A 26,602-nucleotide genomic window follows, 5' to 3' on the forward strand; every position below is an offset into this window, starting at 1 on the left:
CTGGCGGGGCTCAGGGCCCGCGCGTGCGTGCGAGCGAGCAAGGGGCTCCCGGGCCTCGGCGCGTGGTCTGCGCGCGCCCGGCCGTGCGTGCGGCTGCGGGAGGCTGCGTGTGCGCGCGGGGCGGCAGCATCGGCGGCCCGCCAGCCGCCGTCGGAGCCCGCTTCGTGCCGCGCGCGGGAGGTGAGTGCCAGGCGGGGCCGCTGGGGGCGATCCGAAAGCCTTGGAGACCCCAGGGCTGGGTGGCGGGCGTGGCCTTGGGACTGGCTTCTCCCTGGACGGCACTGCCGGCGCGGCGAGGCCGGGAGGCGCGCAGGGCGGTGCCGCCCACTCCGGCCCTTCCCAGAGCGCGGCCGGGGTGGCGCCGGAGCAGCCGCGCCCAGGGGCTCCGGCCTCGGCGACGATTAGCCGCCGGATCCCGGTGAGCGGGGGGGAACGGGACCCGGTGGGGCCCTGGGCGACGTTGAGGGGCGCAGGGACGCGTGGCGGGCCCAGGCCGCGCCTGCAAGGAGCACGCTGTCCTGCCGGCTCTGCCTTAGGGCGCAGCCCCCGGATCGCCGTCGCCCTGGGCCGCCCTGGCGACAAACTCGGGGAGCAGCCCGGGGCGCGTTGGCCGCGACTGCCGGGGGGAGAGGAGGGACGGTGTCTCGGTTTTGGTGGATTTCCCAGCAGGCCCGGGGCGAACGCACTCCCAAGGCGTTGGGGAAGGGCCTGGCAGTCGGATTGTGGGAGGGTTCTTCTTCATCGGGAGGGATTGTAAGGAATATGGACCCAAGGAGGAGAAGGGGCGAATTGGGCAGAGAGAAAAGGAAACCCCAAGGAGCTAGGGCTGTAAGAGGCGATCTTAACGGCATACAGGCATTTGAAAAGAAATCTGAAAGGTGCAATGGAGCCTCACTTTTCCAAGCAGTAAGGAATGATGCGTTGCATTCCGTATTTCCTTCTCTTCCACTCCTCACTGTTGGACTAGGAGGGAGATTTGCAAGGCAGAGATGGGGTTTTTTTTCCCCTCTCTATTTTGCACATAGTACCAATGTTTAGGACGTGCTGCTTTGTCAGGAAAAGCTAGTAGCAAGGAACAGATTACCAAACCATATCTTTTTTTCTGTTTTCAGACGTAAGGAAGATTTGAGTTTGCAGTCTTCAACTGAGAATAAGTTTGTGTTTTAGCTTTCCCCAGGTGTCTTAGAGGGATGTAGGGAGCTGAGTTTGTGCTCTCAGAATGTGTTGATACCTGATAAAAGCGCATCTGAACTTTTATCAGTCTAGAGAAGGGAGCTATTTATTAAGAGATAAGAGTCAAACATTTTTTTCTTCTAGACTAGAAGGTTCATTCAAATGAATGGTCATTGGGTAATTCCAGCCATGAAAATAAAGCCTGTTACCAGAACAGTGGCCAAATTATAATTCCAGAGCGGATGCATGAGGTGATTTAAAAGCAAGGAGGAAGAAGAGAGGACCAAAGCTTTTCCAAAAACGAGGAGAATGTTGATGTATAATAATTTGCTCCTTAGCAGCTTGCTGGGTATAGAGCATTGATTTTAGATGTTATATTGCTTGATGGTGTTGAGTTATGACTTAGATGTATTCTTTTTCTGTTCTTTTGCTCAGTAGTTCACAGCAAATCTTTTAATTAAGCATGGAATATGGAAAACAGCAGAAAAACTTCTGCTAGTGCTTTAGTCTCATCTGAAATTCTGTGGGTAAGTTCATCTTATTTTAATTTAGAAATTATCCTGACTGGTTAAAATTGACTGTAATAGTCTCCTTTATAAGATTCTAAGGATCATTTACACAGCTACAAATTCTGTTGTATATTCTGGTATATCTTTTTTCCCTGAAGGATTTGAGGGTTGTAAGAGTTAAGCTTTACTAAACCATTCTGGATGATACATGTATTTCTAAAAATTGGATTATTATTAAAATACCGTGATAACTCAGGAAAAATTAACTATGTAAACTTAATTTGGTGGCCATATTCAACCTCAGACTCCACTCTCTTTATTCCTTTTTTTTTTTTTTTTTTTTTAATTTATTTGATAGAGACAGACACAGCGAGAGAGGGAACACAAGCAGGGGCAGAGGGAGAGGAAGAAGCAGGCTTCCAGCTGAGCAGGGAGCCTGATGCAGGGCTCGATCCCAGGGCCCTGGGATCATGACCTGAGCTGAAGGCAGACGCTTTAACAAGTGAGCCATCCAGGCGCCCCTCACTCTCTTTATTCCTAAGAAAATACTCCAGTGGATACTTTTTCCTCTGTTCATATCCCTTGAAATGATTTGCCTTCTCTCTGTGCCCAGTCTGCAGCTCTGTTCTTTCCCCCATTGGGTGATACAGGTAGAATCCCATTTGAGAAAGTGCCTTTATCCCATTCACAACCATATAATGTGAGGCCAAATACACTTTTCTTTTGCAGTTCTAAAAGTTGTCATTGCTCATCCCTGCTCACTGTGTGGTGACCACACTGTACAACTTCATGAATGAGGTCAAATGTGGGGAGTCAAATAGGATGCTCTTAAATGGCCTTGTACAGCAGATGCATTCAAAAGTTGCAGTTCATTTGACAGCATTTCTTCTGCAAATATCTCTTTTGGGACTGCGAACAATGGTTTTATTTCAGTAAAAAGTTGCCTGTTATTAATACTGATTTGCTTTTGGCACCAGAGTTTTTGGTACGTTGTGATTTAGATGAGAGGGGACGGTGAAGGTATGTGCAGGAAGCATAGTGATTTGTAGGAGGTTTGTCTAAACGAGGGGAAGATGAAGATGAAGCCACAGAACATCCCAACGGTGAGGCCCTGAGACATTGCCCGATGGCTAGGGAGATAACTTGTAACCCCTGAAGCTCTGAGAAGTGAAGGAGTAAAGCCAGAAAGCTAGAGTAGATTATTAATTTTTCATTCTATGTGTTTCTGACCCTGAATTAGTCAGGACGCCAGGCCTTTTGTTGTCCCCGTAGAGCATCCATAGCCTAGCTTAATACTATTCAGCCCTGTCTACCCTCCAGGAACCATGTTATATGGGAACATGTTACCACCACTAGGATCCCCCCTTCAGTAATAAGGAAACACAGAGAAGAAAGATTTTAGGAGATTGAGATTTTCTTTTTTTTTTTCTTTTTTCTTTTTTTTTTAGTAGGCTCCTTGCCCAGTGTAGGGCTTGAACTCATGACCCTGAGATCAAGAGTCACATGCTCTACTGACTGAGCCAGCCAGGCACCCCAGGAAATTGAGATTTTCTTGCTCTTCTAAGGTATGCCATTTCATGGGGCTAGAACAACACCTCCAGACCAGCAGCCTGTTTGGTAAAGTTTTTTGGAGCATAGCCACATCTCTTTGCTTAATATAGTATATAGCTCCATTTTTACTATAAAGACAGAATCAGGTGGCTGGGATAGAGACTGTATGGCCCACAAAGAAAATGTTTGCTATCTGCACTTTTATTAAAAAAATTTTTTTTTGCCACTCCTGGACTAGAACGTAGAATTCTGCTAAACTCCCAAGCTGTGCGTTTTGTACAGGCATTTTTTTTTTTTTTTAAGATTTTATTTATTTATTTGACAGAGAGACACAGCGAGAGAGAGAACACAAGCAGGGGCAGAGGGAGAGGGAGAAGCAGGCTTCCCGCGGAGCGGGGAGCCCGATACGGAGCTCGATCCCAGGACCCCGGGATCATGACCTGAGCCGAAGGCAGACGCTTAACGACTGAGCCACCCAGGCACCCCTGTACAGGCATTTTTAAGTTAGCATAAAGAAGCACTATATTTGGCTCCTGTTTTGTAACAGACTTTGTTTTCAAGGATGGAGATACCCCCTTTCTAAGAGAAAAAATTCTTATCAACTCTTCTCAATGTTAAATAGTTCTTTTCTCTAAACTGATAATAGGTTCTGTAATTTGCATTTTTATCAAGCATCTGCACATTCTGAGAGTGCAAAGTCAGCTCGCTGCCATGGACCCTGACCACACATTTAGAGACACTTGAGCAGGGAGGTCTCCCTCCCATCTTCTCCAGGTGGGCTTTACCCATAATGTTCAGTCTGAGCCTTGGAGTCCTCAACCTTCCTCCATGCTCTACATGATGTCAACAACTTGAGGGCAAGGCAGGGTTCTTTTTCCCCATGGCGGTCCCAGCCTCTAACACAGGTCTGGCATGTCGAATGAAAAAATGATAACTAAGGAAAAGGTAATTGGTGACTTAGCCTGACAGATAAGAATGACAAAGATATGTAATATTTCTAACCTAGGGCAACAATGAGAAGAGATATTAACTAGAGCAGCTTCCCCTGTTCTTTTCCTCCAATGGGTAAAACTGTTTATAACAAAACAGAGACAGGAAGCCCAGCTTTCAAGCCAGCCTTCCTGCTGTTCTGCCTGACTTGTGTGATCTTTGCTCTGCTCCAGTTTTCCTACCTTCTCTCCAGACCCAGTCATCTTGTTGCCTCTTTCCCCAGGCTGTTCTATCATGTGGCTCTTTCAGACTGCTCACCCCTGAGTGCAGAGGTACGTCCACTTTTGCCCTGTTTGGGTGTTTTGGTCAGTACCGTATTCTCACAGTCCAGCACGAGCCCAAAAGTGTTTGTTGAACACATGACTGGCTATGGAGAACACATGGGACATGAGGGATCAGCCAGTTTTGAAACCAGTGAGGCACCATCTTTGGGCTCACTTGTCCACTTTTTTCAGAAAGACCATTCAGTGCCCTGCCCTCTTCAGAGAAACTTAATTCTTGTGAATTATCTAAGGCTTCCTTTGATCTTCAGGTGAAGGAACCTTTTGAATATGGAGATGAGTTAGTTAGACAAGTGCTCTGAATCTCTGCTGGCTCCTGATGGTCATTGCCTTTGTGTTGGAGTGTTTGCTAATTTTTACTGAAGCTCAGTAATTTATTCAGGGTTATCTGGAATATAAACTCATTAATGTTATTCTTCTCAGCAGTTCCTCTTTTTCTGAAAAGTGTATGTGAAGGGAACACTAGTTGGATCTTGTCTGGATGAGAATTAGAAAGAGCATGATCTGCTTGGAAATTGAACGGTATTTGCACATAGGATTCCTCCTTTTTTTAAGTTTCTGGGTTAGCTTTGACAGCTCTTCACCCTGAGGAAGATAAGAGGTGCTGCACTATGTGGAAGAAAGCATGAAGATGCCAGCGAGATTAACACAAATTAGGGAAGGTGCCTAGTGGGGCGTGGTTGTGGAGCCCACTCAGGATGAGGAGTCCGGGATTCCCAGCCCTGCTTGCAGGCTGTGAGACCCTGACTCATGATCAGGTCTCCACGTCTCAGTCTCCTCAACTGGAAAATAAATGCTATGGTAGTAGTGCATACCTCATAGATTATTTTAACCAACAAATAGTGGAAGTATGGAGAGTACTTCCTACAGTGCCAGGACCAAGCAGGGGCTTTTGCTAAAAGTATGCAGAGAGGGGAATATGAAGAAATTGGATAAAGTAGAAAGCAAGGGCTTTTTTTAACATTAACTTTGTTTGCCCCGACAGAGTAAAGCGTATCTCATTTTTAAGTGTTATTAAATTCGGCAAGTATAGCGGTTCCAGTTCATCCATGCAGTAAATAAAATTTGATTCTCTATTGTATGTCCAGCTGTGCTTCAGAGTAAGAGGGAGGAGTGTAAGCTTTATCAAATAGGCACAATCCTTAAAATAATTGGTGCCACTCAAATATTTCACACCTCAGTTTGAAAAGGTTAATGTATTTTGTAGTTCTCCACCAGATGCCAGAAATACCCATCGTAGACTTTTGAGAGTTCCAATCACTCCCAGTTACGGGAAGATCAGGGGGCGGGAGGAAGATCACAAGAGAGGGGAGCTTGTGTGGAAGAGGAACTGAGAAATGTTGCATTTGGCATGTGAACCTCTACTCGTAGTTCCTGTGGGCTTATATGTTCAGGGTGGCAAAATGTTAGCAACTTTAAGATGCTAGAGGAAACATCATCTTTGGATTCTGAAAGGAAGCTTATTGGGGCGCCCGGCTGGCTCAGTCAGTAGAGCATGTGACTCTTTTTTTTTTTTTTTAAAGATTTTTTATTTATTTATTTGCGAGAGAGAGAATGAGAGACAGAGAGCATGAGAGGGAGGAGGGTCAGAGGGAGAAGCAGACTCCCTGCCGAGCAGGGAGCCCGATGCGGGACTCGATCCCGGGACTCCAGGATCGTGACCCGAGCCCAAGGCAGTCGCTTAACCAACTGAGCCACCCAGGCGCCCGAGCATGTGACTCTTGATCTCAGGGTCGTGAGTTCAAGCCCTACGTTGGGTGTGGAGCCTACTAAAAAAAAAAAAAAAGAGAGAAAACTTACTGATTTGGAGGGAGAATGTGGATAAACTAGGATTTATTTGCATGTCCATATGTGCTGTAGACCATATGGTATCCTATAAGAGACACTGGGAGCTGCTGCAAGGTCTGTAAATGGAACAAATGTAAGCAAATAAGAATACGTTAGAGGACCATGTAGTGGACTTTAATAAATAAAAATAGCAGTGCCATCTACTTAGTTCTTACTGCACGCCAGCCCCATCCTAAATGTTCAACATGTGTTATTTCATGAAACGGAGTTTCTGATTCACTGCGATCAGATGGGGTTGGGCCTAAGGCTCTGCATTTCTAGCAAGTTCCCAGGTGGTGCCCAGGCACTGTACTTGGAATAGTGAGGTCTAAAGCGGCACACTGGAATCACCTAGAAAACTTTAAAGATACTGCCGCAGGAGCCTCACTGCCCTCTGCAACTCTCATTCAGTTAGTCCCGGGTACGGCCGGGCTTCCAGAGGTTTTCAAGTTCTCCGAGAGCTTATAATAGACAGCCAAGTTTAGGAACCACTGGGTCCAGAAAGAAAAGGGAAGAGAGAGGTAGTGGCCAGGCATCACTGGTTTTGTTTGTTTCTAATATAAACAGAGGAGGTCAGAATGGTAGAGTTTTATATTGCTTTGTTTATGAATTAATATGTTCAGTTGCAGAGGGAGCTAGTAGGGGAATTTTCTTCATGAGGTGTATTGATATGTGTATGTCTCCCTCTATAAAGAATAGGACATGACTGATGTGTGTAATTATGATTTGTACTAAACTCAGTGTGCACAGGGCCTTGTTGGGGCTATTAGGATTTCTACCCTTTGCACTACTGTTCTTTTATGTGGAAGAAGAGTCATAATTTGCACAACTGATGGTACTTTTATAATGATCTTTAATGATAGCACACATTTTCTCCTTCGGTGATCCTAAATCTAGTATGCCCAGGCTTAGAATTTTATTGAAATGTGGTTTTTGGTGGGGTTTTTTGTTTTGTTTCGTTTTGTTTTTTGCTTTTTCATGTCTGGACCTTTTAAAATGAACATGATCAGAATTAGGATAGCCTATTAGAAGAAGGCTTTGTATCATGAGAGAGCTGAGGAAAAGTACGCATAATCTAACAGATTCAGGAGTTTGCTTTTGGATTCAATTTATTCGTGGGGATCTTAATATATTGAATGGGTAAAAGCACATTACCAGAGCATTTGTGCAGCATTCAGATATCCACCTAGCACCTACTGTGTGCAAGGCCTTTTCCCTCACAAACCTCAGATTCTTGGGAAGGGAACAGACAATAGACAGTAGAAAATCCGGGTTGGTTAACTGCTGAGAGGAGAATAATGAGGGGTGTGATAGAAAGTGTGGGCCCGGGAAGGGGTCAGGGAAGGACTTGCCTAAGTGACATTTTACTGGGATCTGAAGCAGGAGAAGGAGCCAGCCTTTTTAGGAACCAGCTTTTGAGTTAGAGAGACAGCAAGTGCAGACTCCCCGAGGGAGGGAAAGTTTGACACAGTCAGGGCTCAAAAACGAAGCCATTATGGCCAAAATAGGGATGGGAGGAGACATGGCAGCAATGAGATGGGGGGCTTATGTATTCCTGAGAGACAGATGGGATAGATAGATTTTCTTCAAAAAATGTTAAGATTGTTACCCTTAAGCTTTCATTGTCTTTGTGCTTTGTTTTTGCATTCACAATTCTCTAATGAACATATATTAGACTTGTACTTAAAGGAGTTTTATATTTTTTTTTAAATAATTGAATTTTATTTCCCTTCGCAGAAAATAAGCAACATTTTTGTACCCCAGGAAAGAATTTCAGGTTATTTTGGCTTAAATAATTGTACCATTGTAATAATTCTTCTGTTTCTCTGGAGTCCTTGCATTTGGACTGATCCCTCCAACCACCTTCCCAGTCCCCCAATTTCCTAGTGTCCAGCATGTTTTTAAAGATATATTTATTTATTTTAGAGCTGGGGGGAGTGCGCAAGTGAGGGGACGGGTAGAGGGAGAGATTCTCAAGCAGATTCTCTGCTGAGCACAGACTCCAACTCTGGGCTCCATCTCAGGACCCTGAGATCATGACCTGAGCTGAAATCAAGAGTCAGATGCTTAACTGACTGAGCCACCTAGGCGCCCCATAGTTCCCAGCATATTTTTGATGCAAAATAAGAAGGTCTGTATCTGCATAAATTATTAGTTATCATTTTTTTAAAAGATTTTATTTATTGGAGGTAGAGAAATTACCGGGCGGGGGAGGGGCAGAGGGAGAAGGAGAGGGAGAAGCAGGCTTCCTGCTGAGCAGGGAGCCCAATGCAGGGCTTGATCCCAGGATCTTGGGATCACTACCTGAGCTGAAGGCAGATGCTTAACTGACTGAGCCACCCAGGCACCCCATTTATTATTGTTTTTTCCTGTTGTTAATAATTCATGTTTTAGGTTTTGAGAGGGAGAATTTTGAGTCTTTCTGTGTAAAGACGGTAAGGTTGTGATGCTGCTTTACTGTTTCAAGGTTCGATGGTCATGAGAAATTAAAACCACTCGAGCAACTCTGGTCAGTAGGCATGTAGCAGATTCCCTGGGATAGGAAGGATAGTGCCAAGAACATGAGATTTGGAGTCCTGTTTGATTTTGTCTCTACCACTTACAGGCCTGTGACTTTGGGCAAGTTATTGACTCTCCCTGAGCCTTAGTTTCCTCACCTATTCAATGCAAACAATAAAGATTTCAAAAGTGCCTTTATTCGTGGGATGTCTTGAAGATTACATGAGTTAGTGCCTGGTAGCAGTTCCCAGTGCTCTCACCACAGCTGGGCATCTGGGGCCAGCATGTCATGTAGACACCTGCCAACACTGATTGTGCACAGTAACCAAACAGAATGACTGATTGGATTGCCAAGCTGTTTTAACTTTTTTTTTTTTTAAGCAAAACATGCAAAAAAAAAAAGTGCAGATTAGGAAATGAATTATCACAGTGAACACACCTGTAGGCACCATCCAGGTCAAGAAATAGAACGTGGCCGGCACCTGGGAAAGTCCCCTCTGGCCCCTACCTATTATATTCCCTACTTGTCTCCAGGGGTTACCAGTGTCCTTGTCATCTTTGACACCATAGATTACTTTTTCCTGCTTTTCAGCTTTGTGTAAATGGAAACATAGTGTCTAGTCTTCTTGTGTCTGGCTTCTTTAGCTCCACATTGTGTTTGAGAGACTCTCTAGAATGTCACATGAGGTTGTAGTTTGTTCATTTCCATTTTGTATAAGGCGCTGTTGTATAAATTTGTTTCTCCCTTGTACCATGGTTGTTTCCAGGTTGGGGTTATCATGGATAGTGTGCTGTTATGAACTTTCTTGAACATTTTTTGGTGTTCCTATTTACATATTGTTGAGTATTCTACCTAGGACTGGGAGTTGCTACATCGCAGGGTACATGTTTCTTCAGCTTTAGTGGAATAACACTAAAAACTTTGCCAAAAAAAATTGAACCAGTTTGTACAATTTTTTTTAACTCCAAACTACTGCTTAAATTTTTATTTATTAATTCACCAAAATTAGTTTATTAATTCAGTGACTACAAAGATGATCGAGGACAGGATTTTCCAAAGTATAGAGTTCAGTCCTTGCCAGAGGCACTGAAAATTAAAAAAGGTTCTTCAGATAAATTTGAGAAACATTGCAGAATATATCCCCTTCTCAGAGAATGTACATTAGCATATTAAAAACTGAGGAGCCCTCCATTAAGAAATACTAATTTAAGTTTATTTGAATGATTTCCTTTTTTTTTTTTTTTTTTTTTTTTGTCCCTGGAACCCTTTTGAGGGCTCTGTAACACTTATGGATAAGATAGATGCAGCCCTCTTTGGCTCCCAGAAAGTTCTGGTGTTAATAACTGAAATGCAGATTTCTTCTCTGAGGATGGAGGTTTCATTTGATGGTTAAAGCTTTGGAAGCAGCCAACCTGTTTTGTCTCTGGAGGTTTTCTGGGCTTTTCTATTATTTGAGATGTTTCTTCAGTTGTTGTGGATCAACCACCAAATCGACAAGTAATTACTGGTGGCCTGCTGTGCACCAGTATCATGCTAGATTTGTGGGATAGAGAAGATTATTTGTTTAAAGTAAATTATTTAGAATCTAGTCGGTGCCTGTACATTTAGTTAAAATAATCACAAGTTCATCTTTTATAAAATAGAAATCATTTTAAAATTATAAATATAACTTCTTCACAGTGATAAATGACATTATTAGTCAGTAATAAAATAGTGGTGTATTTTCCTGTTGGGCCTTTTTATTTTTCTATTCGTCGATGTTTTAGATTCTATCTGCCCCTCTCCTGGGACATGCGATTTAGAACAGTGTCGGGGTTCATGGCCTTCCTAAGGAGGCTTGTGCTAGAAGAACTGCTGCTCTGTGCCCCCACTGTCAGGGTATGAGCCAGTCCCAAGTCTCAGGCCAGGCCACTTTGATTCCTGTGACGTCATAGTGGGTCCACATTTATCCACACACCTGAGTGACACTTTAACTTCAGAAACTACCGAGTGTACTGACTGAATAGTCCATGTTCCCACAGAAACCCATGGTAACTGAATTGGTATTGTGGTACTTGGTTTATAGCTGAAAAAAGATGCTTTTGAGAAATTAAGTCACTTCCCCAAAGTCACACAGCCATTAAATATTACAGCTAAGATTTAGGTGGGCCATTTAACTCTGATATCCAAGCGTTTTTATTATGCTTTTTTTTCCCTGTTTTGATAAATTTTAAATACAAAGAAAGCTAAAAATAGAAGAGAATGCCTATATTTCCATCACCCTGAATTAACAGATGCTAATACTTTATATTTGTGGCTAGTCTTCTCTTTCCCCTTTTCACCGCATGCCCCTTTCATTCTTCCACAGTGACACCCACACTGCTGAGTGTGGGAGGAATTCCTGCAGTTTCTTTAAAAGATAATTTTGTGGGGGGGCTCCTGGGTGGCTCAGTTGGTTGAGGGCTGACTGACTCAGGTCATGATCTTGGGAGACCTGCATCAGGCTCCCCGCTCAGCAGGTAGTCTGCTTCTCCCTCCTCCCTCTGCCTCCCCCTCCCTCTGCTCCCTCGAGCGCGCGCATGCGCACTCTCTCTCTCTCTCTCTCTCTCTCTCTGTCTCTCTCAAATAAAATCTTTGGAGAGAAAAAAAAGTTTTGTTTGCATAGCTGCTTCTGAAACCTCACTGTTTCTTGGGTGCTGTTTAAAACTACTTATATAAATGGTATTACATGTGTATTTGATTTTTCAACTTGTATATTTTACTCAACATTTTATTTTTTAATACTATCCAAATTGATGCTCTGTGTATAAATCTAGTTCATTTCTTTTAACTGTCTTGTAGGATTCCTTTGGAAGACAGTACCAGGTTTTATTGATTTATTATCTTATGGATAGACATTTTGGATAGACATTTAAGTTGCCTCAGATTATCTGTTTTCATAGCCCCATAGTGAGCGTGCTTGCACATATCTCCATGTGTGTACACATATGAGAGTTTTTCTAGGATGTAGTCCCAGGAAAGGAAAGTCCAGTTTTCAGTTTACTAGATGTAGCCATATTGCTTACCTACCAAAGGGGCGGTAATGGTGCACTTCAGCCCACAAGGTGTGACAAATAGCATTTACTCCAATACCTGATTAATAATAAACTTTTTAATATTTCCTGATGGGTTAAAAATTTGGTATCTGACTTTAATTTGCATTTCCCTGATCACTAGTGAGTTTGACCCTCTTTTCATATTTATTGACCTTTCTGATTTCCTCTTCTGTGAACTTTTCACGTGTCACCCATTTTCTTTTTGATTTGTAAGCTTTACATAAACTTTATATAAACAAAGAATAACAGATTATTACAAATATATACTATATAACATAGTGAAGATTCTGGATACCAGTCCTTTGTTTCACTTGTTGTAAATATCTTCTCTGAGTCTGTGGCTCACCTTTTAATTTGCCTTGTCCTATAAGCTTTATATTTTAATGTATATATTTAATGTTACCTAGTGTATTTCTCCTCTTTTTTATGGGATATGCTTTTTGTAACTTGTTTACAAAGGCTTTCCCAACACATAGGTTCACAGATATATTCTGCTATATTTTTCTATAATAGTTTTAGTTTTGCTTTTTAAAATTCTCATATCTACCTGAATTTTATTTTGAAAATAAATATGAATATGGTTTTACTTTAGCCACATTTATTCCAAAACCATTTATTGGCTCTTTTCCCCATTGGTTTGTGATGCAGCTTCTGCCATTTTTCAGGTCCCAGTGTATATGTGGATCTGCCTCCAGTCTTGGCGCTATTCAGCTGTTTAATCTTTCTGCTACTCTGTTTTAATCACTGTAGCTCTTCAGTACGATTTGATAACACCCAGCCCACTCCCAGCTTCATTCTTTGTGTTCAAAATTGTGTTGCTTATTCCTAGATCATTAAATTCCTTTCATAATCCTATGAATTTATTGATTAATTTGGGAAAGTGGAATCTTTACTTTTGAGTTTTCTTATCCCTGAATATGTGTCTCTTGTTTATTCACTTTTTTTTTTTTAATTTTAATTCTTCAGAAAAGATTTTTACCTTTCCACATCAGGGCCTTGCACATTTTTTGTTAGCTTTATTTGACACTCTGTAGTTTTTGTTGGTGCTGTGTTTTTCCTTAGATTTTTGGTTTTGTAAATGTTTTGGATATATATGTGAGCTCATATCCAACATCTTGGTAAACCTGTTAGTTCTTATCTGTTGTCTTTTTCCCTTTGAGTTTTCTCTGTAGAAAATCATGGCAGGTTTTCTTCTCTTCCTTAACAGTTTTTACATCTTATTTCCTCTTCTTGTTTTAGTGGCAGTAACACTCTCTAAAACAGCACTGGATGGTAGAGGCAATAATGGGCATCCTTGTCTTTTTACTGACTTTAATAGAAATATTTCTAAAGTTTCATCGTAAGTTTGCTACAGTTTCTCTAACAGATTAGATACTTCCCTTCTATTCCTAATGTTTGTTTTTCAAATAATCTTCCTTTTTTGTTTTTCATTGTTTTCCGCGTTATCTTTGTTATTCCTTCTGTTTTCTTGTTTCTGTAATAACATTGGAATTATTCTTTTAACTTCTTGAGCTAAGTAGTCAGCTCATTTATTTTCAATCTTTTTTTTAAAAAAAATATTATTCATTATGCTTAAAAGTCTGCATACTGTATCATTCTATATATGTAACATATTCTGGTTTGGCAAAGCTATAGGGATGAAAAACAGATCAGTGGTTGCCTGGAGGTTCAGGGAAGGATTGATTAAGGGACATTAGTAGAATTTTTGTTGTGATGGAATTGAGTCATATCTTGATTGTGCTGGTGGTTACATGTTCAGAACAGTAAAATAAAAAGGATGAATTTTATTGTATGTAAATTATATACCAGTTTAAAAAAATCAAGTGGATACAAAAAATGCATATAAGATAATTCTACTTTTGAAAGTGTGTATTGTTTTAAAAGGTTATGAGTTTTCTGTAAGGACTGCATTAGTTACATCCAGTGTGTTTTTATATGTACCACTTTAAAATGGGGAGGGAAAAATTTTTATTTTCATTGTTTTGAATTTTAATGTATTCAAGTGTTTTGAGAATCAAATTAATGTAAGAACGATATAACTTACAAAGTAATATAACCAAGTAATGTTATTTAAGTAATATAACAAAGAAATATCAAGTAATATAAGAAAGGGATGCTCTCGGGGAGCCTGGGTGGCTCCGTCAGTTAAGCGTCTATTTTTGGCTCAGGTCATGATCCCAGGGTCCTGTGATGAAGCCCTGCATTGACCTCCTTGCTCAGTGGGGAGTCTGCTTCTTCCTCTCCCTCTACCCCTCCCCCCAGCTCATGCTCTCTCTCGCTTTATCTCAAATAAATAAAATCTTAAAAAAAAAGGGATGCTCTCACCCCTTTTCTGATCTACCCCATTCCTCCCTACCCATTGTATGTGTCTTTCCATTGTTTTTCTCATACACACACAAATATACATATTTTTTCTCTTCCTTTTTTTTTTTAAGATTTATTTATTTATTTGAGAGAGAGAGAGCAGGGGCCCCAGAGGGAGAGGGAGGGGGAGAGAATCTCAGGCAGACTCCCCATGGAGCAAGAATCCTGATGTGGGGCTTGATCTCACAACCCTGAAATCCTGACCTGAGCCAAAATCCAGAGTCAGATGCTTAACAGACTGAGCCACCCAGGTGCCCCTTTTCTCTTCCTTTTAACACAAGTTAAAGTTAGCACATTATAAACGTTGTTCTAGATCTTCCTTCTCCATTTAATGTATTCTAAAAATCTTTCATGGTCAGTACGTAGAAAACATCTCCGTTCTTTTTTTAAACATCTGTATAGTATTCCATTGTGTGGATGTATCATTGTTTATGTAAGTAATCCCTTAATGATCCCTTGGGTTATTTCTAATCATTTACTATTATAATGTTGTAGCTAATAACAATAAAAGGTCTTATCATTTTAGACATATACGGCTGTGCCTAAAATAATTTCCAGGACCAAAATTACTGAGAAAAGAGTAAAGTATTTGTAATTTGTGTAAGTATGTCCAAATTGCCCTCCAGAGAGTTGTTACCATTTCTTGTTCCACCATAAATGAATGAGAGTGGGAATTTGTTTTCTTAACTCTCTTTAGTTTTTATTACTGAAATATTTTAAAAGTAAATACAGGTATCTTGACTTTCTACTCCTAAATACATACTCCTAGAAATAGGAAAATTTTTTAAATTTTATTTTTAAGAGCTTTATTAAGGTATGACTTACATACCATAAAATTAATTCTTTTTTTTTTTTTAAAGATTTTATTTATTTTTCAACAGAGAGAGAGAGACAGCGAGAGAGGAAACGCAAGCAGGGGGAGTGGGAGAGGGAGAACCAGGCCTCCTGCCGAGCAGGGAGCCCCATGTGGAGCTCGATCCCAGGACCCTGGGATCATGACCTGAGCCGAAGGCAGACGCTTATGACTGAGCCACCCAGGCACCCAAATTATTTCATTTTAATTGTAATTCAGTGATTTTTACTAAATTTACAGAGATCTGCAACCATCACCAAATCAAATTTTAAAATATTTCCATTACCCCAAAATGATTCTTTATCTCCATTTGCAGCCAGTTACTTATGCCACCCCCAGGCAACCACTAACCTACTGTCTATAGATTTGCCTTTTCTGGATATTTCCCATTTATAGAGTCACATATATATGGTTTTTTGTTTCAGGCTTCTTTTACTTAGCTTAATGTTTTTTTAGGTTCATCCATGTTCTGAGTTCTTTTTTTTTTTTTTAAGATTCTATTTATTTATTTTGAAAGAGAGAGCGTAAGCAGGGGGAGGGGCAGAGGCAGAGGGAGAGAGAGAATCCCAATCAGACTCCATGCTGAGCATGGAGCCCAACACAGGGCTTAATCCCACAACCCCAAGATCATGACCTGAGCCGAAATCAAGAGTCAGACACTTAACAGACTGAGCCACCCAGGGCCCCCATATTCTGAATTCTTGAAAACTGGTATGTTACAGCCTGTATCAGTACTTTGTTTCTTTTTGTAGCTGAATAGTATTCTATTGTGTAGCTATACCACATTTATTTACCCAGTTAATAGCCTGTTGTAGCCTGTTAACATTATCACACCTAAATAGATTAATAATCCTCCTGGCATCACCTAATACTTAGGTTGTATTCAGATCTCTCCAGGATCCAGTCCAGGACCATACACTGCAATTTGTGTCCCCTTAAATCTTTTTTAATCTACAGCTCTCCCTTTTTTCATGGTACTAACTAGCTAAAGACACCATGCTAGCTGACAATCCTAGCTCTTGGATTTCTTTGAATGTTGCTTGTGGTGTTCCTTAGCTTGTTCTTCTATTCTCTCTATTTTGTGTAAATTTTGATTAAATTCCAGTTAACATTTTTGGCTAGGATTCATCAGAGATAATATTGTCATTTCATATTGTATCATCTCCTTAGGAGATAAATAGTATGCGTTTGTTCTGTCATTTATAATGCTAACATTGATAATTAGCACTCTAATTCCTCCAATGTAAAGCTTATATTGTTTCAGTCCTTGTGAGTAAAAGGTTATCTTTGTGGTATTACTTTGGTACCACACAGATGTCCAACTCCTTATTAATCTTCCCTTTGATGATTAAAACACTGATTAATAATCATTGCCTGAATTCATAATTTCATGAGAAGTTGCAAAATTATAGTTTTCTTATTCTGTCACTGTACCTACGTTTAAAATTGGCATTTTTCTGTAAAAAGGAGTTTTCCCTCTTTAATTAGAGCTGTTTGTCTCCCCTGAACTATAGATCATTCTTTAAAGCAGAAAAAAATACAAGCTTGTCTTCCCTGCCCCAAACCAACAGTTTTCAGTTAAGGAGTTGATGTAATAGTGCCTCACTGAAATGTAGTAAATTGATCTTACTCAGTTGCACATATTGTACACTTTCCAATATGGTATTCTCTTTAAATTTATGGATTAAACAAATTGTGTGTGTAAGGATGTTGAGTTTCCAAACAAGTTTTTTTTGTTTATATGTTTTTCAAGTTATGTTTTTGTTATAATTATATTGTGGTCAAATAATGTGGCCTCTGTTAAATTGAGGTATGTTTTTTTGTTTTTTTTTTTTCTTTAAGTAGTCTCTGCACCCAGTGTGGGTCTTGAACTCCCAACCCTGAGATCGAGTTGCATGCTCTATGAACTGAGCTAGCCAGGCACTCCTGTTAAATTGAGTTTTAAAAATTCTTGAAATGTGTTATATAGCCTAACATGATCAATTTTTTAATAAATGTTTCATGTGATTTTGAAACGAATATTACTATTCTATTAAACCAAATTTGTTAATATTATTTGAAACATGCATATCCTTATTTTTGGCCTGCTGATGTATTATTTAGGGGGATTTGTTAAAAACCTTCCATTAGGATTATAGATTTTTCTATTTGTACTCATACTTTTCAGAGTTTGCTTTATATTTTTTTGAGGCTATGTTTTTATGTTTATATAGCTTCATGACTGTTAAATGATCTTATTTGATGGCTGCTTTTATTAGTAGCAAAATCTTCTTGTTCTTTTTGAATGCCTGTTCATTTAAAATATGTGACATTAGTATTTAATTGCAGCAGCCTTCTGATTGGCATTTTCCTGATATGTTTTCTTATTTACTAATTTTAAAACTTTTGTGTTGTTTTGTTTTAGGCATGTGTCTTATAAGCAGTATAATGGCAGAATTTTAAGCCAATTTGAGAATCTCTTGTCTTTTAGTAGGTGAGTGTATATTTACTCTGACAGTACATTTATATTTACTTCTTTTTTTACTTTTTAAAACTTTTTATTTTTTTAGAGCGGGGGTGGGGGTAGAGAGAGGCAGAGGGAGAAGGAGAGAGAACCTCAGGCAGGATCCACACCCAGGGCAGAGCCTGATGCAGGGCTTGATCTCATGACCTTGAGATCATGACCTGAGCCAAAACCAAGAGTCAGATGCCCAACCGACTAAGCCACCCAGGGGCTTCCATTTATATTTACTTCTGACATCTTTTGTGTTTTCTATTTGCCATGCATTTTCTCTGCTTTTTTTCTCTTGTCCTACCCCCTATTGATTTGATAGCTTGCTTTGTTTCTTTTATTTCTCAATCAGTATGGAAGATATATAGTCCATACCTACTAATTCAGTGGTCCTTCTAAAGGTTAATGTATATTCTTAAATGAATTTTTTGCACAGTCCTAAAGTTTATCACTCTCTCCTTCTTCCTCCTGAATTAGGTAAGAATATTAACATATTTTAATTTTGTGAGAATCTTTTTTTATAGCAACCATGTCATTTTTATATGGTATTTTAGTTTCACTTTTTCTGACCTCATTAAAAAGAATAATTTTTTTTCTTCTTCTTCTCCCTCTCTCTTTTTGTTTTACTATCTGTATTAGTTTTTACTATCTTTTAATTATCTCCTTGCTTCCATTTGTTTCTTTCATGCCGTTCCTTCCTCCTGAGTTCATTTTTCTACATACTAAAATATATATTCCTTTGGTACTTTGAGCTAGAGTTTATAGACTTTATAAGTCCTAGTCTGTTTGAAAGTGTCTTTATTTCATCTTCAATTCGCTTGAAATCTCTAAAATTCATCTATAAGATAGGTACAGTAAAACCAGCTGGCCCACTATATAGCATTATTGGGGGGAAAACTAATAATATTTGTTTTGAACTTCATAAATTTTTATATTTATCTGTGTGTATATATACATATATATAAAGTACTATTATTATTAACTAATGTAAATCCTGTTAGATTTATATTAGAATTACTATATTTTGAGTGGATTTTTAAAATCATTCCTTACTATGTTGAGATAATATTCACTAAAATAAGAGAATATAATACCTAATAGAAATATCATGAATTGTACGTGGTCACACTTTGGGAGAAGAACTAGGATAAGATGAAACTCAGAATCCTGACTGCTAGCTTAGGGTTGCTACCACTCAGTGGAACTTTTGAGATATGCAAGCATAAAATTAATTTTTTTGGCTTTGTTTTTATATATTTACAAAGACAAAAATGAATAGTGTGGAAAATCCAAATGATACAAAAAGAAAAATGAAAGAAAGAAGAAATCTTCCAGAAATCCCACAGAATAGAAACCATTAACATACTGGGACACATCTTTCTAGAAATCTTGCTCAGCATATGTGACTCTTTGGGTTTGTAGATAATTATCTTTTCATTTTTCAAAAGGACTCATAGCACATAAGCAGTTTTGCAACTGCAGTTTTCATTTAGTAATATATCAAGGAAATGTCGGTAATATAGTTTCGTTGCATATAGTGAATAAGTATATGCGCTTGTATGGATGGATCATAGTTTTGTTTAACCAGTTCTCTATTGGGAGGCATTTAAATCAAATTTTTTCATATTTTAAATTACACACAGTTGCCTACTTATTTCTTTAGGATAAATTGCTAGCAGTGGTATTGCTTGGTCAAAGGGTGTGTATGTTTAAAATTTTGATACTTGTTTTCAAATTTCCCTCCAGAGTGCATGAGAATGCCTTTTCCCCTCACACATACTGAATATTGTCATGTTTTTTCCTTGAATTTGCTGGTTTGCGATTTTTGTCAATATTTCTCCTTACTTGTGAGTTTGAATATCTTTTCTTATTTAATTGATCATTTGTAGTTCTCTTGAGAATTTCTCTTTTGGCCATTAATTCCCTTGTAGTATTCATCTTGTTCTTAATTTGTATGAAGCCTTTTTTTTATTGGGTTTACAAATCTTTGTCATAAAATTTCAGGTGTTTTTTTTCCCAGTTTGTTTTTTATCTTCCAACCTTGTTTGTGCTTTTTATTGTTGTTTTGTTTCTCCAGTTTTCTGTTTGTCTTTATTTTTTTGCTTTTCAATCTTGTTCAAGAAATTTTTGAAATTATATTATTTCCTTACAGTTGAGTAATTGAAAGGTCTTCCCCACTTCAAAACTATTAAAATATTCATCCATATTTTCTTTTAGTGCTTTGAAAGGTTCATTTTTCTCCCACTTGAGTCTTTAATGCATTGGAAACGTTTTTTGTATAAGGAGGGATATATGTCAGTGCCTCCCTGTTTTTCATGTCCTGCTCTGGTTTTCAAGCTTGCCTAGTAAAGACCAAGACAGGAACGTAGTGAATCATGGCAGGAAGCGAGATTTGCCTCACTGTTTCTCTTCTCACGGTCTATCAGTGTGCCTGGGGTAAGTGCTCAGAGGGGAAGGGTGGGTTGGGAAGTGGTAGTCGGCAGTTGCACACCGGGGTTGCCTGCTGTGAACGCAGGTGTAGAACAGGGGATGAAGGAAAGGATACCAGCACAGTGTCTCTTAGAAGTTTTGTGTTTCGCTTATTTGAGTGACCGCTGAGTTCTTATTCAGGGAAGTCAAACTGTGGTACGGTGACCGAAGACACCAGGTGACGTGAGAACGACGTGAGAACTTAGATGTATGTTTTAAGCCTTGAACGCCAAGTGCTCTTTTTCCATGATGAAGCCATGGACTCTCTGAATTCTATGGGCTAGTGGTAAATTTTTTAACTTTTTATTTCAGTATCTGTTTCTAGTTCAGAAAGAAACTGGAGGAGCTGGGCTTGTTTCTTTCCCTTCTTTGACTTCTGATCCCCTGACCCCTAGGTAAATGCTGTTAAGTTTCTTCTCTGTCTTACAGAAATTTCAAGCATTATTTTTGCTGCATACTACTGAATGCCCAGTTAGTGAAATTGAAGGTCTTTCACTCAGAAGAAATAAATCAAGAAGCAGGTAAGAAATAGAAATATATTTATGGCTTTGAAACCTATTTTCCTTTAAGTAGTAAGCATTTATAAAGATGATTTTTTTTTTTTAGGATAATTCCTTTGACAATAAAAATCAATTTAGAGAACACAAACAGGGAAGAATAGCTGCCCAGGGAAGAACACAGCTGGTGATGACAGACCCTATTTACTGAACACTTACTGGCCAGCTACGTGTTTTGTACATGTTATCCCCCATTTACGCTGTCCTGACATCTTCAGGGCAGAGATGTGGAAGCTGAGGCTCCGAAAGATAAAGAACATACCTGCTCGCCCTGTTTGTTGAAAGTCAGACCTGGGGTGGGGATGCGGTCTCTGCCCTTAGAGCCGCCTGCGTTGTAGGTAATCTAAAGTCTGTCCGGCCAGTCCTCGAAAAGACCTTTCCCCTTTTTTGGACTAGAGAGTTCTTCTTCTACTTGCTGCTGCTTTATTTTCTTTGTGGGCCCACAAGCAGTAGACCTCATGACTACAGGCACATTTTCACTTCTAGAAACCATGGCTTCTAGAAGGCACGTAAGATCACTTCTGTAATAAGATTTGCTGTTTTGAGTTCTTCCCATTATCGAAGAGTAACGGGGCCTTGGTTGCCTCTATGCAGTTATAAAGGCTGCTCCTCACACAGGATACTTTCTTTCTTTTTGTCTGAAATTTATTATAATGTGCTTGTTTGTTAGAATGAGATGTAAAACTGCACCTGACAACTGTGTAATAAATGTGCAGACTTTCGTTGGCTGAGGTATAAATTGAGTGTCCTAAAGTTGTGGCGGTGTCTAGTAGCCAGATGAGAGAAAATGTAAGAAGAACTTAGTTCCTTCTCTAATCCTTTCTCTAGGTCTCTTCTGTTTCAGGTTTTTCCAGGAGCTGGCTATGTAAGGCTAGTAAGGGGGAGGGAGGAGGATGGAGTGGGATGGACAGACCTACCTTTTATCCTTATACAACTAGAAATAGCATAACAGACAAGTCTGTGTTCATTGCACTCCTGCTGTAGGTCTCTCTCTGTCTTGCACTTTGACAGTTGTGAGAACAACTTTGCCACCAAGGTCATAGAATATAAATTGAGAGGCAAGACACATACATGAAACTGAACTGGAGAGTTTGCCAGAACATTCCATTGTATTGTGTGACTTAAAGTATAGAAAGCACTAGAGAAAGGAAAGATTACCGTGACCAGACTAGTCAGAGCAGGTAAGATATGGCCAGATAGTGAGGACAAGGGGTCTTGAGATCCTGTCATCTTCATAGTTTTAAGAGGCAGAAGAGCTGTGTGTCCAGAGACCTAAGACTGACCCAAAGTAGAACCCTTGGGAGGCCAGCCTTCCCATATAGTGACATTAATGTACGCCCCCCCATAACAAATTCTGGCTTCCCAGAGCCCTCCCCCCAGATGATTGTGGGTGAAAGGGCACCATCAGGACCTCCTCAGCCTGCCCCCCATGTTGTTGATCTGTCCCTCCTTCTGAAGTCCCTTAGCATTTGATATAAACAGTCTGCCATGTTTCCCCATTGCCTTGGGATTGCCTTCTTCTCCCATGTCCTTCCTCTGGTCTTCTTAGTGCTTGGTGTAGTCTGTGGATGGGAGGATCTAGGAAACACTGTGTTTGTGTTTGTCTTTAGATCATGGTACCAGGAAAGCCCTGCAGGATCCTGAATTGTACACCAGCCTCGTCCTTGGGATCCAGCGCAGAGCTGAGGCCGCACTGTCACTGCGGGCCGAGTGCTCTGTGTCCCCTACCTCTGTTCTCGTCTCAGCTGGGGGTCTGTGTAAAAGCACGTGTTCTTGGGGGTTCCCTCCCATGATTCTGATCTGGCGCGGGGTTTCTGAATAGATTAGAATGGGAAACACATGAACAGTCCATACAGGGGACAGGCCTTTAACTTAAGCACTTGCTATCCAGACTGAGCACTGAGTTCAGCCAGTGAGGTAAAAGGGGAGCTGGGATGTGTTTTGGACAAGTAAAAGCTCCTTCACAGTCCTGAGCATTGGTTATCCTGTTTGTGTCTAGAGGACTTGCCTCTCAGGTGAAGAGTCTCTGCTTTCCTCCCATCTCACGTGAATAACTGTAGCTACTGGGTTTTCCTTATTTCGGATTTGTTAGAATCCACATCAGATCACAAAGCTGAGAAAGACCCTTGGTTTATTGGGACATGTCGCTGGTAATATCTCCTTGCATTAATTTCTTTACGTCTTTTCCATACCGGTGAAGAAAAAATGCAACTTTTTGTTCTGGATTTTGTTTTGTTTTCATTGCAGGTTTATTTTTTAACCCCCATTACTCATCTCTCTCTGTCCCTCTGGACATCCAGGACAAAATTGTATTTCAACAGTTATTTAAATCAAACAAAAAGTATTATTTTTCCCAAAGTAATGAAGGATATGTTTTTAACCTTGATCTTGATGTAAAAAGCTAAAATGCACTCTTGGTTGTTGGTATCCATTTGCTTATAGTTAAATGAAATTAAGGAGGCTTGGGTCAGGATTCTTGGTTTGCTTGGGAGCTTTTATTGTCCCGCCTCTCACTTTAAGGAGATAATCAGATATCATTTAATGATGTGTCTTGGGTGGTGGAGTACTAACCAGGTCTTTGATAAATCTTCCAGAACCTGAGGCTCGCGTGCTTTGGAGCTGCTGTGGATGGCCCTGGCTCTCTTGACCACCCTTCCGAGTAGGATGTCACTGAGATCCCTCAAATGGAGCCTCCTGCTGCTGTCCCTCCTGAGTTTCCTTGTGATGTGGTACCTCAGCCTGCCCCACTACAATGTGATAGAACGTGTAAACTGGATGTACTTCTATGAGTATGAGCCAATTTACAGACAAGACTTTCGCTTCACGCTTCGAGAGCATTCAAACTGCTCTCATCAAAACCCATTTCTTGTCATCCTGGTGACCTCACACCCTTCAGATGTGAAAGCCAGACAGGCCATTAGAGTTACTTGGGGTGAAAAAAAGTCTTGGTGGGGATATGAGGTTCTTACATTTTTCTTATTAGGCCAACAGGCTGAAAAGGAAGACAAAATGTTAGCATTGTCCTTAGAGGATGAACACCTCCTTTACGGTGACATAATACGACAGGATTTTTTAGACACGTATAATAATCTGACCTTGAAAACAATTATGGCATTCAGGTGGGTAACTGAGTTTTGCCCCAATGCCAAGTACATCATGAAGACAGACACTGATGTTTTCATCAATACTGGCAACTTAGTGAAGTACCTTTTAAATGTAAATCACTCAGAGAAGTTTTTCACAGGTTATCCTCTAATCGATAACTATTCCTATAGAGGATTTTACCAGAAAGCCCATATTTCATACCAGGAGTATCCCTTCAAGGTGTTTCCTCCCTACTGCAGTGGGTTGGGTTATATAATGTCCAGAGATTTGGTGCCAAGAATCTATGAAATGATGAGTCACGTAAAACCCATCAAGTTTGAAGATGTTTATGTTGGGATCTGTTTGAATTTATTAAAAGTGGACATCCATATTCCAGAAGACACAAACCTTTTCTTTTTATATAGGATCCATTTGGATGTCTGTCAACTCAGACGTGTGATTGCAGCTCATGGCTTTTCTTCCAAGGAAATTATCACATTTTGGCAGGTTATGCTGAGGAATACCACATGCCATTATTAATTTGACAAAAGCCTAGAGAAAGACAGGATACTCTTTGGATAATATTAAAATTACTTTAAAATCTCCAATGGAAAACTCATGGGAAGGTCACTGTGTTGACTTACACTGAACTGAGACTCATGAAGTGCCCATGGACTAGGGACTGGAGGGGTTACACTTGTGACTTATTTAGACAAAAATCAAGTCAGGCCCTCTAATGGGAGGAAATGGGAGATTTTTGTTAATAAAACTAATAGGACAAAATTATTTGAACATGCCATTCTAGAAACTAGAACGTGTTAAAAGGATTTCATTGGATTATAATCTCATCAGTCCATAAAAACAAAGCAATGTGGAGTTCTAATCATTGAACAGAATAGTCAGGTAAAGGTTTTGTGTATATCTTACATGGGTTACCAGTTTTTAAAATACATAGTTCTGTGTAAAAAAACTGAAGTTATACTGAGCAAAATTTCATCCATTTTGGTCATTCAGAAGGTACTTCAAGATGTTACAGCATTTCACAGTTACGAATTACTGTCTAATATTACGTAGGACTTTCTGATGTTTGAATGTTATGGTTGTTTCAATACTTTATAAAGAGAATAATGAATCACCCTTTACATTTGAACTTTTCTCCAGTTACTTCACTGATGAGTTTATTGTTTGATAGCTCCATTAGTGTAAAGTCATTGGTCATTATTGCATATCAGTAATCTCTTGGACTTTGATAAATATTTTACCGTGGTGATACAGAAAAGAATTAAAACAAGAAGATCTGAATTATTGTCTTGTTTTTAAAAATGTAATTCCCAGTGTTTTTATGTCACTACATCTGTCTCATTTTTCCACTTGAAAATTGGGAATAATATATAGAATGCCAGGCAGCATGTTTCCTTTTGGAAAGGACTCTGAAGACAAAAAAGAAAAGAGAGAACCCAATGGCCAGGATATTATGAATGTTATTATGAATCTGTTCCATGTGTGTTCTCATTAACTGTCAATTTGAGAATAAAGACGGAAAAAACATGCTGCTGCTGTTGTTACTAGTTTCACATCAAAAGGAAAGCCTTAATGTGTGGTTGAAGATCATAACTGAATTCCATGTCATGTAGAAGCACATTTCTTCATAGGAGTGGTGATGGAGATCACTTCTGACCTACCGGTAGATCAAAGAGGAAGACTCCTTGCCCCATATTCTTGGGGTTGTGCAATTTCCCATTGTGGCTGATATGGGACAAGTGATTCCTTTTTTCTGGAGGACAGGTTGGCAAAAGATCAAAGCCATTGGCAGAAAATAAAAACGTGAAAATATGTAGTTAGCTCTAGTAACACTCAAATATTTATAATTCTATAAGAAATACTTAATTTCAATTAGACCTATTTTATTTTTCTAAAGATATATTTATTTGAGAGGGGTGGAGGGGCAGAGGGAGAAGGGAGAGAGAAGCTCAAGCATGGACTCCCCGCTGAGCTCAGAGCCTGACTCGGGGCTGGATCCCACGACCTTGAGATCATGACCTGAGCTGAAATCAAGAGTTGGATGCTTAACTGACTGAGCCACCCAGGTGCCCCCAATTAGAACTATTTTAATGTGTGATTCTCTATAAGACCGTTATTTCCATTTTCCTGGTCTCAGACCTGATAATCAGTTACAATAAAATCAAATGAAATAGTCTATGGAATCAATCTGTGCCCTTGGTAATCCCCATTCATATCGGAGTCACTTTCTTTAAGACAGATGGTGGTTATTTTTGTGGTATGATTAGATTGGTTTTGTAGAAGTTTATATTGATGTTGGGGAAGCTAAGTCAAAGAACTTCTTAAGGGGGAACTTTTAAAATAAATAATTTCCCTTTAAAACAAAAATCACAACTGAAATGTGAATAATTGCTAAATTTCAGAAGATTGTTTCTTTTCAACTAGAAATTGGTGCCTAAAAGATCTCTAAAAAGTTCAATGATTATGAAAAACAAAAAGCTGGGTCATTATGCTTTTTGTTTTTAACTACATGTCTCTTAATAGTCTAAATTTGGAGTATCAGTCAGCTGTGTTATTAAAATCTTGGCCTCTTGATGTTTAACCAAATAGCATGTTTTATTTTAACTCATAACACAGTTTAATGCTGGAGGCTAACCTTAGGCCGATTCTCTCCCGCCTGTCACAGCCCCATCATCCCCATGGCCTTACACACTGTGCCTCACTCATTTGCTTTGCTTGCCCATAGCCTGGAGTTTGTGACTCCTAGCACATTAGCTTCTGCCAGATTATGCTGCAAGAATAACTCTCAAATCTCGGGGTGACATCAGCCATGTTTTCTTTTCATGCACATCGCACACCACTGGTTGCCGGCATTGGCC

The 26,602-nt window shown here is 39.8% G+C and overlaps 1 protein-coding gene across 16 annotated transcripts; it reads left to right on the forward strand.

The window, feature by feature from the left end:
• Positions 1 to 39: 39 nt before the first annotated feature.
• Positions 40 to 25,271, forward strand: B3GALNT1 (beta-1,3-N-acetylgalactosaminyltransferase 1 (Globoside blood group)). 16 transcript variants are annotated; one of them, XM_054504335.2, is made up of 6 exons: positions 40 to 180; positions 1,609 to 1,700; positions 3,131 to 3,247; positions 17,527 to 17,595; positions 20,512 to 20,603; positions 23,234 to 25,271. In XM_054504335.2, the coding sequence occupies exon 6, from the start codon at positions 23,268 to 23,270 to the stop codon at positions 24,261 to 24,263; it is 996 nt and encodes a 331-aa protein (XP_054360310.1). In that variant the 5' UTR covers positions 40 to 180; positions 1,609 to 1,700; positions 3,131 to 3,247; positions 17,527 to 17,595; positions 20,512 to 20,603; positions 23,234 to 23,267; the 3' UTR covers positions 24,264 to 25,271. The 16 variants fall into 16 exon arrangements, with proteins under 16 accessions (XP_054360310.1, XP_045759402.1, XP_054360311.1 ...); XM_064585747.1 differs by having other exon boundaries at positions 41 to 180; positions 1,612 to 1,700; XM_064585745.1 differs by lacking the exon at positions 40 to 180 and adding an exon at positions 278 to 418.
• The last annotated feature ends 1,331 nt before the right edge of the window (positions 25,272 to 26,602 follow it).

This window comes from Mirounga angustirostris, unplaced genomic scaffold (assembly GCF_029215605.1).
Source record: "Mirounga angustirostris isolate CCGP_5_RB_7025 unplaced genomic scaffold, mMirAng1.0.hap1 SCAF_1, whole genome shotgun sequence".
Lineage (NCBI taxonomy): Eukaryota > Metazoa > Chordata > Mammalia > Carnivora > Phocidae > Mirounga > Mirounga angustirostris.